This window comes from Wyeomyia smithii, chromosome 2, assembly GCF_029784165.1.
Source record: "Wyeomyia smithii strain HCP4-BCI-WySm-NY-G18 chromosome 2, ASM2978416v1, whole genome shotgun sequence".
NCBI classification, from domain to species: Eukaryota; Metazoa; Arthropoda; class Insecta; order Diptera; family Culicidae; genus Wyeomyia; species Wyeomyia smithii.
In genome coordinates this window covers 16,602,057-16,617,625 of record NC_073695.1, presented here as the reverse complement: position 1 = coordinate 16,617,625, position 15,569 = coordinate 16,602,057, and the positions used below count along the sequence as shown (strand labels likewise).

General features: G+C 37.6%; 1 protein-coding gene across 13 annotated transcripts in view; it reads right to left on the bottom strand.

The window, feature by feature from the left end:
* Positions 1 to 15,569, bottom strand: part of LOC129721468 (potassium voltage-gated channel subfamily H member 6) — a 371,920-nt gene that overhangs the window by 160,181 nt on the left and 196,170 nt on the right. For all 13 annotated transcript variants that reach the window (XM_055674044.1, XM_055674053.1, XM_055674048.1 and 10 more), the window contains 2 exons: positions 14,326 to 14,483; positions 14,189 to 14,257 (listed from right to left, as the gene is read on the bottom strand). In XM_055674044.1, the coding sequence (XP_055530019.1) occupies positions 14,189 to 14,257; positions 14,326 to 14,483 (227 nt within the window). The remainder of the gene's footprint in view (positions 1 to 14,188; positions 14,258 to 14,325; positions 14,484 to 15,569) is intronic.

The window sequence follows — 15,569 nt, the reverse complement described above, 5'->3', positions numbered from 1 at the left end:
TGGCCGTGAACGGGGAAATTTATAGTAAGAAGTGCCTGCCAGAAGTTGCATCGTTCATCAAGAAATACCATAAGGGCGAAGACACGGTGTTCTGGCCAGATTTGGCATCGGCGTACTACTCGAAGCGATCGTTGGAGGAAATGGAGCGGCTGAATATCGATGTGGTAGCCAAGTCGGCGAATCCGCCCAACGTCCCTACATTTTGCATGTTTTTGGGTTTCCTCTGTCGTAGCTACAATTGCCGCCGGCCTTTTCGCAAAAATGAACGACATCCGCGAATAGATTAGCGGGAAATTCAAAGGAGAAGGTTCCACTTAGTGCCTAGATATTTTTTTCACACTACAGAATTAAATTATTCAAAATTTCTGCTTGGAGAGAAGTACATCACTTATGGGGTCAGGATTAAATAATCACCCTAAGATTTACTAAAACTTAGAATAAAGGATAAGTTAACTATTCAGCAGTGAGTTTAGTGATATTTCTTGTTAAATAGATCTAGATATTAATATCACAAGAGTAACGTGAAAATGGGGAAGATATACCACTAGCACGGTCAAGATGTTTTCAGGATTATCTTTTTACATAGGATAAGTCTATTTTTAAGCTGTAAGCTCAGCGGCGATTGTGATTATATGGGTTTAACAATGAAAATTATTTTTTGTAATTGGTGAATATGGGGCAAAATATAAGAATATAAAAACATGCCAATTTAGGGTTAAAAACGGCAAAATAGACTCTTTTCCATGCCTTGCATAGGATAAAACAATAATCAATCGATTTATTAACCAATTTTACATTACAAATGCTGTATGATTTTTTTCCCAGTGTGGTAATTTCAATTAGAAAACATTTTACCTTCGTGGGTATTACTGAACGATAAACCGCTACCGCTACCCATATCACCACAAAATGTATAAGTCACTTCAGCCCAAACACTAATACAGCCCTAAGCTACATGTGCTGTATCCTGCTTAAATGACAGTTCAAAATTAGTATAGTTACATTATTTCTTCTGAGAAGCTTGAAACGCTGAGTGGCTGAATACTGTGATTTTCTAATTAGTTGAATTTTTGAGACAAATTTAGTTCATAACACTCAAAACTAAATGCACACTAGCATCACGTAGTGATCTTATTTGCGACCAAACTGTCCATAAACCAAAAGCTCATGTCCTTCTGAACAAGTTTCCTGGAGTCCGCAGTCTGCTGAATTCCATACCTTAATAATAACCAGAAGTTCTTTGCTGAAATCTTTTTTAGCTTGTTGGATTTACGAAATAATCATGTTCAAAATAATGCACGTAGCACCCCAATTTTGAAACATACTGATAGCCTGAGAACTCCTGAATAACTTTGCTGAATACGATAATTTTCTGAATAATACATGAGGTAAATAAATACACCTTGACCTCGTGAACAACTTTTCTGGAGACCACGACTTTGTACGTTGTTGGAATCATGTTACATAAATCTGTCTATTTCAGGTAATACTCAACGTTTCGTGGTGCTGCAATATTCAAACTAGGTGTTACAATACTCAGTGAAGCGATTCTAAACTTCTGGCGGGTAATGTATATACTTTACAATTAGAAGAATTATACCTTACATAAATCAATATCAGAAATTTACTTTTCGATAAAATTTCTGATAAATTCTTCAAAATCGATCGAACCTTGTAGTAAATGCCACTGGGTCTTTTTTAAATGCTTAATTGCTAGGACAATAGCGTAAAAAGAATCAGAAAATAAAAGAAATTTTAGCAATAACGAAAACAAGGATTCGGAAACTTTGAAATTATTGTTAATAAAATTCATTAGACCATGACCAGTGAGACAAAATGAAAGATCCAAAGAGAACAGTTTGAAATTGTTGGTATAGTACTGATATGCTAATTTGGTTAATTATAATATATTTCCGTTGTCACTGTGTAGTAAAATATCTGCCCCATGCATAAAAAATCTATAACACATGCCTTTGTTTTGCATGTTGGGACCGCAAATCTAAAATATATGTGTGGGATTCCGTTCTGTCCCAGTATAATGCGTTCATTCCCTACGGCTGCCCAAGCGTACCAACCGACGCTTCAATTTCTCTTAATGCACTTCGACGGTAATAATAGTTTATAGAATGATGCTGGTTCTTTTGCGTTTCATTGTGGAGCCAGTGCCAGAGCTAGAATCTGCCATTCGCAGTCAAATAGGCACCTTCTCCCGGTGGACTGCTTCTCGGTCTATGTGTGTAATTTGAAAAGAGCTTGTAATTCCCAGCAGCAGCAGCAGTAGCAAAAGCATCAGCAGCCAAGGCAATGTTTTGTTCACGTGGAAACTATCGGAAACGGGGAAGCCCAATCGAAAGCGATTACATTTGTGATGAATGAAATCGACTGAATGCCCCAAATACCAACGTTGCGCGTTCGCTGGAGTCCAAATTTCGGAGCTTTGCTTGGTTACGGCGGAAAATGGTCTATCGATTTTTTGTTGTTGTCGAGATGCGTCACCGACTGAGTTAGAGTTCCAAATGGAGTCATTCCGCAATCGGATTGCAATTCGATTTCTCGCATCTGCTCTCCAAAGTTATAATGAATTAATTCAAAATGTTTCCAATTTATTCTCAGCGCACTAAGTGCCCCATAAAAACTTTTAATATGGTTTAATTTTTTTCGTACGTTAATAGTTTATCACCAAATAAATTTTAACTACTTTCAGTACTCAGTACTATGATTCCAAAGTGTCTGAAAAAAGTGCTGATTAACTTACACTTGGGTGGGCATTACATCACTCCCATTAAAGAGCGTGAAACTAGGATAAAGTTCTGGCATTGAATTACAAGTGGGTAAGCGCTACAAGTGTCGCCGTCGTCGTCATCGTCATCAATTGAAACTTTTAACCTGTAATTTCAGGAGTATTAATGCTCGAGAATCACTCATACCTTCATATATAGGTATAGCCTACTTTAGCGACCCTTCAGTAAAATGAATAGAAAAACTTTACTACGATGCCCAAGGCATAAGCTAAGCGGGCTGAAAAGCTCGGACAAGGTCTGATGGAAAAAACAGGAGCAAAACGGCAGTGAAAGTGAACGGTTTATGTAAGGAACTAACACCTATGTAGTGGAATATCGTTGAACCACATCGAATATTTATGGTTCTGGCATTTTGTTACCAATAGGGATGAGCGTTATTAGAACCAGCAATGGAATGCAGGAGTAAGACACCGGCGTGTAGAGATATTTATTTATTTTATATTTAATCTGATTTAAAATAGTTCTATTCCCTCGCCGGGAATAACCATCTCCGAAAACATTGTTCACAACAGCTGGCTTTACGAAATGTTGTATGATCCACACGCTCTAGCAAACTAATTTCTCATAACACTATCCTCTAGTAACTCGTGCAGAACGGACCGACCAGTGGCGAGGGCGATCTCTTTAGCATACGAATGACTGCAGGACGAAATCCTGAGCTGACCTACAAAAAAAAAATCGTAGTAGCGCCACCGGAACCCAGAGTCACAGCCAAAGCAGCCCACCAGTGGAGAAGCATTTGGGGTGAAAAGTTTTATAACATGCCCGAAAAAGGTTACTGCGAAGCCGTACCGCAAAACTAGGGGAAAACTTTCGGCGGCCTACAAGGATTGTTTCGTTCGGCCAAACCTTTTTTTCTTTCTTCTACCGAAAAGAGGAAGTCTTTGGTACAAGATTTATGGACGGGACCTGAATGTTGTGAGAATGTTTTGTCGAATGCCGAAATGTTTGGCTAGTAACAACGGAAAATGGCCAGTCGAAATGACTAGCAGCTGGTGGTGGTCCACATTTAGACTGACATGAGCTCAGTAATACTTTCATCGATCACTGCTGCAGTTGGCCTTCCGCTTCGACGATTGCTTGCAAGAGTGACCGGGGTCTGACACTGACAGTGGCTTAGTCAAAAGCAGGGGGGATCAAATTGAAGGGCAATTTTTTGTTGTTTATTTTCTCCGTTTATCGACTGAGAACTCAAGTTTAGCGTAAATGTTCCCTTAAGATTAATTTCTATTCAATGATTTGGTTTATAGGTTGGATACTCACTGACACAAACAGCACAGTATAAGAGAGAAACAAACATCTTCATTTTAATTATGCATTCAGCTGCAGGGTATTTTTCTACCATCGAATATAGTAGCACATAGTATATTACTGCTGGATTTGTGACTTTGTATGCACCTACAGTGCTATACGTTTGGTGGAGAGTTTGGCCAATGTAAGAAACAAAAGAAAAACATTAAACTGGGTGAAACCATTTCTCTGCAGCCCAAATAATTTTCCCGTAAGCGTATCAATTTGTAAACATAGCCATAAAACAGTGCTTTTTATTTTACTCTCTCCATGACGTTTGTTTATCGAGCTTCTGAAGGGTCTCCTTCTTATACTAGGTCAAGTCCATCAGTGCACTTGACAATACGGGTGATGGAAGGGCTTAGCATAGAAGTAATTCTGAACTAAAAAAACAAATAGGTAAAACAAGACCCTTCTTTTGACGTTTTCGGTTTCATGATCATTCCCCCTAACAGTTAGATATAAAAATTATTTTTTCTAATTTTAAAAGGTTACTTTCTTCGGTAAAGATGGAGTAAAACCCGATCAGAAGAGCATAACTAAAAAATTACAAAATTCTATCAACGGGAGATACAAATAACATATTTTGATACGATTCAGTATTTTCCTATTTGCTTTGGATAACAAAGTTGAATCTGAATGAGTTATAATAACAAATCATGAAATGGAGTTGTTCTGAAACAAATCTAACAATTTTTTCGTGTCTATGTTATTTTACTGTTCTATGTGCTATCTCATTCTGTTAGAAAGCTGATACGTTAGTAACAAAGTTTGATATGGGTTGGATATTAGTAGATTATTTTTTGTTATGATATCTGTTATTTTAACACCTAACGGGATCAAAATTATAACACAACCTGAAAGGTTTTTCACATAACAAACTAACAGCCTCTGTTGCATTTTTGTTTTGTCTTTCTGATCGGGAACCTATAAGAAAAAAAAATTGCTGAACACTGCAACCTCCTATCTGCACAGTGGACATGACAAAATAGAGTTTTTCAATGAACACCCCTCAAAATTAGTTCTTTGTTCATAACTTTTTCATTTGTTTTGCGAAACCTCGCATTTTTGTAGAATTACATCAAGAAGTTTTTCGCTGAAAATAGACATATTTTGAATACAAATTTCTCGGAAGGTCTCAAGTAGTAGCAAACCCGACTATATGCATTTGAAAGTTTGTCAAAAGAACTGGGTTACTCATAAGAATTTAACAGTTTCTAGTTGTATCCAACCGAACACTGAATGAAAGAAAAACACCTCTCTTAACAGCCACATTTAACAATTACCTCATAACACTTAGAATTTTCTCCGAATCTCAATAATTTATTGCCGAGAACGGCACCACTGAGTGCTAGGCTGAAAAAAAATGACAGCTGTCACATTTTTACATAAATCTTAGTTCAACCTAACTAAAATTTCCACACAAAATATTTGAAATCTCGGTAGTGTTTCTGAGGCACGGTTATCATTATTTTGTCACTGAATGGTTAGTGAACTAAATATAAACCGTGATAGCTCGGTAATATGCATTACCGATATCGAGAATCATTTTTAAGTGTGTATAAAGTTAGAATGTTTAATACAAAAACCGTTCCATACTTTATGTTTTGTGTTTACAATGTTTTAATCTATATCGGATGATGATTTTGATGATTTCGAATCGTCTTCTGTAATTATAAAATCTAACAAATATAAAATATCAGTTGAAAATCTTTGCCCTGGTCAGGTAGGCTGAGAAAACGGTCGAAATTACAGCTGAAACATTTACATTGCACATCCGCTTGTAATTACAATGCGATCTTTTTTATGCAGGACTTGATATCGATGCACTAAACCGTTGTAGAGCCACCCTACAAGCTTTTGCTTCTAAACACTGAAATCATCAAGTAGGCTACGGTAATTGTATTAAATATTTCCACTTTATACGACATAACTGTTAAATCTGGCTATAAAGAGAGGTTGGATACAACTAGAAACTGTTGGTAATTTTTATATCTAACTGTAAGGGGGATTGATCATGAAACCAAAAACGTCAAAAGAAAGGTCTTGTTTTATGGAATAAACTTACTGAAGACACTGGATACATAAAATCAATATTTCACAGTCAAATCTATAACGATCACGATTTTTCGAGTCTAGATCACTATGCATTTGCTTGACTAGCTCTTGAGGTATGTAGAAATTTTTATCAACACACCCCTCTCGCCTCGCCTACTCTGGTGGGGTGCCTTATAATCATAGAAACATATCTTGTCAGCCACATGTCAAATTTTGTTCCATTCACTTGATTAGTTCTCGAGTTATGCACAAATTTATGTTTCATCTGTATGGGAACCCTCCTTTTCTACAGGAGGAAAGGATATCAAATATATTTTGCTTCCGTAAACCACCACACACCAAATGTAATTTCCATTTGCTTGATTAAATCCCGAGTTATACAGATATTCGTGTTTTGTTTATATAAGAGCTACCACGAAAAACTACCACAAAATAGTTCTTGCTTTCTAAAACATTATACCAAATTTGGTTCCATTTCATGATTAGTTCTCCAGTTCTACACATTTTTTGCTACATTTATATGAAAGCCCTTCTTTCAAGAGAAGGTAGAGGTCTCAAACTATCATAAAAATCTTCCACGGTTCAAGAAACCCCTACATACAAATTTTTACGCCGATCGGTTCAGTCATCTCCAAGTCTGTATGGATCAGACAGGCAGAACCCTATTTTTATACGTATAGATTTTGGTCAAAATTTTTTTTTTGTGAAATATGAATAGTTCTCTTCAATTCATGTTCTTTCCAGCCGAAGGTTTCTGAGCTACAATGCTTCGAATGATTCTAAATTGTTTATGCTATTTTTGAAAATAACTCTTAAGTCCGAAAATTAGTCCATCCGCAAAAAATACTCCGTTTGCTACATCAAATTCGTGTGCAGAATTTCATTCAAATAGAATATTATCTCCCCGCTGGTCTAGAGGTACGTTGCTGGCCCGACAAGCCAGTCGTTGTATGTTCGAGTCCCGGCTCGGGAGAGACTGTCAGTGTCATTAGGATCGTAGCGCAAGCCCCACAATTGTCCTGTACACTTAACAGTCGGCTGAGAAGTCTGTGTGTAGTAAAACAGAAGATCGAAATCCGATACGGAATGTAACACCACACCACTGTAAAAAAATAAAAGAATATGGTCGAATAATTTTCTCCGCATTTCCAGATCTTTTGGCATGGACACGCTCTGATGAAAATTAAAAGATTTCAAATATAGCAGATTCATTTGTTTTTCTTTGAAAAGTATTCTAATAATAATTTTGATTTAGTTTGAAACTAAATTTTTATTCCAACAATAAACCAATATCGTACGCTAGCCTGGGGGCCTAATATGGTTTTGAAAAACTAGATTAGTCAAAAGAATTCGTTATCGATATTGTTTTCGGCACAACATGTAAAGCTGTAGGATAAGTACAACGAAACACCGTGCCCCAGTTCAAAATGATCCTCGACCTGATCGGGAATCGAACCCGATATCACAACCGTGTGGGAGAGCGAGCCGCCCGACATCGCTAAACACAGAACCACGGGGATTTGTATTTCATCTGAATTTGATTCAGATTGGATTTGTAATGGAATTGGATTGTATTTGGATTGAATTTGATGAATTTAATTTGATTTTGGTTGAATTTGGATTAGATTTGGACATCGATAGGGTTAAGAATGGACATAGATTGGATTTGCTTTGAAATTTGATAGAAGTTGGATCAGATTCTAAGAGAATTTGGAGTAGATTCTGGAAGGATTTAGTTTCGATTGAGAGTGGATTTGGATTGGATTTAGATTAGATTTGGGAGCTGTAATGGTTTGTATTTGTTAGGATTTTGGGTTGGTTTCGAAGTGGATTTGGATTAGACTTCAATTTTATTTGGATTGGATTTAGAGTGTGTTTAGATTCCAATCGAATTTGATTCAGATTGGATTTGTACTGAATTTGGGTTGGATTTGGTTTGACTTTGGTTTGAATTTAGATTGAACTTGGATAAAATTTGGATTTGTATGGGATTTGTTTTTGATTTGGATTGGATTTTGGTTGTATTTGGATTAGTTTTGGACTTGGATTTAATTCGAATTTGATTTATATTGGATTTGGTTTGTATTTGGATATGATTCAGGTTCGAGTCGAAGTGGATTTGGAACAGATTTGGAATTAAGAATGGATCTAGATTGAATTTGAATCGGATTTGAATTGGATTTGGTTTGTAAGCGAATAAGATTTCCCTTGTTTTCGACATGGATTTGGATCAGATTTTGACTGGATTTGGATAGGATTTAAGTTTGATTAGATGTGAATTTGAGATGGATTTAGATGTGAATTTAGTAGAATTTGGATTGGATTCAGAATGGATCTAGCTGGGATTTGGACGGGATATGGCTTAATTTTGGATTGGATTTGGAGTGGATTTGAATTGGCTTCTAAGAGAATTTGTTATAGATTTTGATTGGATTTGAATTGAGAATGAGAGTGAATTTGGATTCGATTGAGAGTGGATTGAGATTGGATTTGGTTTGTATTTAGATAGGATTTGTGCTAGTTTCGAAGTAGATTTAGAGTGGATATGTATTTCGATAAAATTTGAATTGGATTTAGAGTGAATTTAGATTATATTTTGATTGGATTTGATGTGGATTTAAATTGGGTTTGAATTAGATTTGGATAGGATTTGGGTAGGTTAGTTGAAGTGGATTTGGATTAGACTTCGATTAGATTGGGATTGGATTGGGACCGGTTTTGGATTGAATTTTGATTCGTTTTGTATTGGATTTGGATTGGATTTTGATTTGATTTGAACTGGATTCAGATTGGTTTTTGATGTAGATTGGATTTGGATTGGGTTGGATTTTATTTGAATTCGGTATATAGTAGATTGTAATTCGAATAAGGAAAACACACAGCAGCATGAAATTATAATTTTCTTAGAATATTATTCATTTCAAAATAAAATGCTTGAAAAGCATATTTGAATAACTTCTAGGTGACAAAAAGTGACCGAAACGCCACCACAACAAGTTTTCATTTCTATTTTTATTTAATTTCCCATCAAGGAAATACCTCATTGAATCCAAAAATGGCCCACTTCGAGTCACTACTTCGAATTTCGAAATAGTTAATGTGTTCCCTGTGAAAATGCTATTTTATGTTTGCTGTGGTGAAGAAAACATAAAATAGAATTTTCATAGGGAACGCAATGAGTACTTCCGAGTCTTGTGCTTTTGAAAATTCGAAGTGGTGACTTGAAGTCGGCCATTTTTGGATTCAATGAGGTTTCACCTTAATTATCTTTATAAAGGTTTACTATTGCACAACATCTAGACATCATCAGTCCGGGAATGTTTTCTGGTCTAGCACACAAATTACGTATTATACATAAAAAATTGGATTTGGGTTGGATTTGAATTTGATTTGGATGGGGTTTTGATTGGATTTAGATTAGATTCCGATTGGATTTGGATTGAAGTTGAATTGGTTTTGGATTGGATTTGGAGTTTTCCGATGGTGGAAAATAAAATTATTTTTGCGTCGCCTTCTTAAACATAATAGGGGAACTGTTCCATTATCCATCTCGGCCCATATATTCATCTTATACAATATGAAAACACAATTGAAAACAGAAAAAACGGATATTTTCTAACTAAACCAATCTGCTAGTCCAGCGGTTCTCAACCTTTTTTTGTCCGCGTACCCCTTGGCAATATTTTTCATATCGATTGTACCCCCTAACTTGGAATGTTCTCGCAGAGTGGGAAAGAGTAGTGGTAGATCATGTTGTGCAAGTCTAGTTAAAGTTTTAAATTGAACTATGGTCAAACAATGATTGCTACAGTCTTGTTTTAAAAGCAAGATTAAACAACAAAGTATTATAAAGAAAAAATTCTTTGTCCGCCATTACTGATTTTTTTTCCGCGTACCCCCTGAAGGCTTTCAAGTCCCCTGGGGGTACTACGCGTACCCCAGGTTGAGAACCGCTGTGCTAGTCCATGGAATGGATTCTTTTAAGTTCACTTTAGATTTCTCATACAGTAAAATCCTCAAAAACTCACTTAAAAGCTCTAAATTTGATATTATAGTCAGGCATCTGCACTCGAAAACTCATTTATTTGAATCACCTACCTCAGAAAACAAAATCCGCGCATTCCTCTACACGGCTACAACGAGACTCGTTCGGCAGCCAACCAAAATGTTTTTCATCGCCACTTTTTATTTTGATCACTAAACAAAATCACTCTCTACACTAAGAATACTGTAATCTTTAAAATCTTCACCTCAAATTTCCAATAACAAGCTTGAATTAGCAAAATTATATGAGATGAATTTCTACAATTCCTAAATTTCAGCTGTACGTATTTTCATCTATTTTCACTGCGTTGAAGAAAATCAAAAGTTGCCAAATCAGTTTCTGTTAATACGAAAAAATTATTCTGAAAATGGTAAATTATTCAGACATAATTGACACAAATCGACAGCACTGCCGTGGTAACCTAGGTTACCAATTTTGGACGTAAACAACTACAGCGAAATTCTAGGTAACCTACTACGACGGTCTGCAGCTACGTTCATTCATGATACTGTGATTTAATCATGATTAACAGTGTGATGAACATGGGAGCGTCGTGAGATGAAAAATTGAGCAGTAATTCAAGTTTTGAGGTGAATATGAAAGCGTTGTGAAAAATGGTTTTATCAATCATTCATTTTACAACGACAACGGATTTCCGGATAAACTGACTCGATTGATCAGAGCCACCATGGCGCAAGTGATGTGCTACGTGCGTGTTTCGGGGATACTCTCGAGTCCCTTTGAAGCGCGCAGAGGGTTGAGACAAGGTGATGGACTTCCCTTGAGGGTGTGATCCGGAGGGCGGGCATCGACACGAGGGGCACGATTTTTACAAGGTCTCTTCAGCTTCTGGGCTTCGCGGATGACTTCGCCATCATATCACGTAACTTTGCGGCGGCGGAGGAAACTTACGCCCGACTAAAAGCCGAAGCTGGACGGATCGGACTGCGGATAAATGCGTCGAAAATAAAATACATGCGAGCGAGAGGCTCCAAGGAGAACAACATCAGCCTCCCAACTCAAGTCTCTGTAGACGGTGATGAGCTTGAGGTGGTCGACGAGTTCGTGTATTTGGGGTCACTGGTGAACGCCGACAATAACACCAGCAATGAGATCCAGAGACGCATCCAGGCAGGAAATCGTGCCTTCTTTTTACTTCGGAAGACACTTCGATCGAATCGAGTGCGACGACGCACGAAGTTGACATGTACAAAATCCTGATAAGACCGGTAGTCCTCTACGGTATCGAGACAACAACGCTTCTCGCGGAGGACCTTAACGCTTTCGGAGTTTTCGAACGGAAGGTGCTGCGGACTATCTACGGTGGATTGGCGACGGCGCATGAACCATGAACTGCACGCGCTGTTTGGAGAGAATACCATTGCACACCTAGCGAAAGTCAATAGGTTGCGGTGGGCCCGTCACGTCGTAAGGATGCCGGAAGACAACCCTGTGAAATCACTCCTCTTCAGCTACCCTACTGGCACCACAAATAGAGGGGCGTAGCGTGCACGATGGAACTGGCGAAACACAGCCTAAAACCGAGCAACATGGCGACAAATTCTTGATACAGCACGAGCCACCATGGCTCTCGTCTGATTGGTAAGGTAAGTTTACAACATTCAGGATAAATCAAGCTAAGTTTACTACATGTACAATGCCTGGCGATTTCATGAGAGCACAACTCAACATTCATAGTTTCGAGCAAAATGTGTATGAAAATTTGCGTCAAATATTTCATTTTTCATAAAAAAATCGAATTTCGGACTTACCAATTTTATTGAACCTGTTACATGTTCATGTAATAAGCAAGTTATATATGTTGTAACCTCATTTTTCGTCTTTTTAGGGATTTTTTTGTCTTGTGTGGGCTTACTCACTGCGATCAGAATCGAATCGTCGAATTCAGCGTAAAGGAAGGGTAAGTGGTGGGGGAGCGTGAGAATAAACCCTGATTCTACTGAGATTCGAACCCACAACCATCCGCTTGACAAAGCGGACTCTGTAACCTTGCGGCTACGCAGCTCCCTTAACAGTCTCTCCTGAGTCGAGACTCGAACCTACGATGACTGGCTTGTTAGGCCAGCATCCACATCTACTTATAATGCTGGATTTTTTGTGAATTTCGAAACGGGCCTTTGTGAGATGAAACCTAATAGTATTTGGCATCGCTTGCCATTATAAACTCAAAACTCCACTATTTATTGTTGTGTTCGTGCTGCATCTTGAGTTTTTACAACAGCGCTAGCTTAGCGTAGGTACATGTGTCAAATTAGCATTTGTTGTCATGATAGCTCCCCAGACGGTGTTGTCGGGCGACGGCTGTTGTTTTAATGGAAACCTTGAATGATCGTTTATTTGTGGCGATGAGGCTAGGTTTAGTGTTACGTCTGTTAGTCTGTGGTATGAGCTTTCGGCAATAAAGGCACTTATTGTTACATTCAAGAATGGACAAAAACAATGTCACAATTTAATAACGATGGTGTTAACTGTAAGGTTTGAATTACTTTTTTTCTTATTTAACGCTAATAACGTGTGGGGAAAAAAATCCGAACAACTTTTAAATTGGTCTACGATTCCGAAGTGCTGCACAAATCGAAAAATCCTTTACCCCAAAATGAAGATCCACTTTTATATAACTGGTAACACGACTAGTCGATTCTGTCAAGTGACGCTTAGTTGGGAAAAAGGCGTAGTCAGAAGAAGATCGTCGTAAATTGATTTGCAATTTTTGTGAATGAAATAAAGAAAAATCTAGAAGTGAAGCGTTCAACTATTCTGAAGATCTTGGATATAGAAAAAAACATCTATATACATTATTGACAAACTCTTCGAGAATGGAAATAATTTCAAAAGAAAATCTGGTTCCGGACGAAAATGCACTTTGCAAGAGAGCATAGTTCGAGCGAAGTTGAGAGCGGAAACGCCTGGTCGGTCGGCGTAATCATATCGTGAGCTGGGCAATAAATATCCGATTGATTCAAAAACGGTGAACAAGTTCCTGCATGAAATGGGTTTAAAACTTTCAATATTTGGCCAAACCTTGTATTGTCAAACTATGCTAATGCAACTTTAGCGGATTTGCGGCAAGGCAACATCGGGTTTATTCCGAAAGGAAACAATCCTCAAAATGTGCCACAGCTGCAGTCTATTAAAACTTTCTGAGTAAATTTGAAGCGAATGGTCTACCATAAAGGTTACAGAGCAAAAAACGTCGATTGTTTGATAGAAAAATCAAGAAGGAGCTCAAAACAATTGAAACATCCGGAATTCAGGAAGCTATAAAGCGAGTACCCCAGAGGATCAGGAAATCAGCGCAATGTGGAGCTGAGTTTTTCCTATGAGGTTTGTTAATGAGTTACATTACTTGAATAAACAAACAAATAGAGAAAAACAAGTTGCGCAAGATTTAAATTTGGAACTTAAAGTTTGTCCGGATTTTTTTTCCTCATACGTTACATCAAGAAGATTTTTTTGTGAAACAAGAATGGTCTTTATAACACTTACTTATTATAAGTTATGTTGTTTGGTGAATAATTTATGTTGTAACCTTTTGATTATTTTTGGTAAAAAAAAACTCTGGCAGATATTTTCACTTCTTTATCTTCGGCTACCATTGGCGCGGAAAGTACAGAATTTTTCAACGAATTCTTTTATACTCGCTGAAGATTGACATGTCTTTTTAAGTCAGAACTTTAGTAGCGACTTGATTTTCAATATGTGACAAGACATTTAATTGAATAGTATGATACTTACATGGTTCTTGAAGCATGAAAAAATAGTAGTGTTGATGGGTATTTTGTTGATTATTGCACAACAAAAATAAACGGGAATGTGTTTGGCACTACGAGTGCGGGTCAAGCATATCCGATTGGTTGGATTCGATTTCAAATGTCTCTTGAATTTGGTTCTGGTCGTATTTTTTTGCCAAGGACAGCTGAGCAATCAATTTATCTGAGGGAGGGAACAGAAAGAATACGGCTTACACACTTACCTGTGCTACTTTTTCACCCATATTTATTGTTTGTCTTGTTCCCTGAAAATATTTTGCGGATCCATTATCCTGAAAGGAGCAAAAATGACGTTCTTTAAATCTAGAGTTTTTTCCCATTAATTCTCCTGCCAACTTACCTTAGTTTTAGTAGAATCTGAAGGCACATTCGAAAGTGATGAACTGGTTCGCGGTTCGCGACTCGAGTTCTGCTTTAATGGCACTGCTTTGTAGCGTTGGAGGTCGCTCTCGGAGGACACGTACGGAAAATAGTGTCGCGCGTGATGGCTCGTGGGTCCTGATGTGGCCCCCGGGGACGCACGTGCGAAAAACAGGAAGAAACCGTTTTAATATGGTCGGATGGCACCCGTCACAATCAGGGCACGTTTTTATCTCTTAACAATCTTATTTTTTTTAGAGAAAAAACAATCACTGTCAGAAGACGAGCCTCCGAGTGGGGGTACGCATACATGTAGATATATTTACAACATGAATCTACCAGATAGGTAACAGTTATACAGAGAGTGATAGAGACGAGAATATAATTCACACGCATAGGCACAAGCAAAATGAGGAAAGGATGTACATCGCGAATCAGGCATAAAAAGCGAAGCGAATGTGCGGAATGAATCGCGATAAAATTGATTGGTTACGTTGAATTGAGAAAATTGATTACACTACCTTAGCATGCCATGGAACTACTTCATGAATCATTTCTCGTTCACAATTACTTAGACGCGTTGTAGAACTTTGTATCAATTGTTATTTAAAACTACGAAAATTAAGGATATTCAACTCGTTGTTGAATCCATCTGTGTAACCAAATTTATTTATTTTGGATACAGTCAATTATCATTATCAAACGTCAAGGGAAGAACACGGTGCGACGTTTGAGTGCTTTGGTGCTGCCCACCAATCCAATTGGTCAGTTAAATAGAGAGACAAACAATCCTCGTCAGGTATCCCGTCGGCTGCCATGAGGTGGGTAATATAATTAGTCTGCATTTCGCAATCCCAGTTACTCATTTCTCTAATTGAGACAACTCGTGGAACGTTTGTCGCTGTTAGTGGGTCAGTAGATTTGTTGGTTATTTTGTTACTCTATGGCTAACTGGCCTTCAAAACCTACTTAATAATTTAAATTTGACGGTCGACTTTGTGTTCAAAATAGCATGCCAGAGAATTTTTTTCTAAAGGCTGTATTACACTCTTTGACCAAAGGTGATTTGTCGCTTTTTGACAGATAAAAATGTGGTCAAAGATAATTGTTTGTCACTATCTTGAATTTTTAAATGTGGCAAACATCAATCATGATGTCAAATTATGTCAAGGGGTCAAATATTTGACCATTGGTCAGATAGTGTAATACAGGCTTAACAGTAAC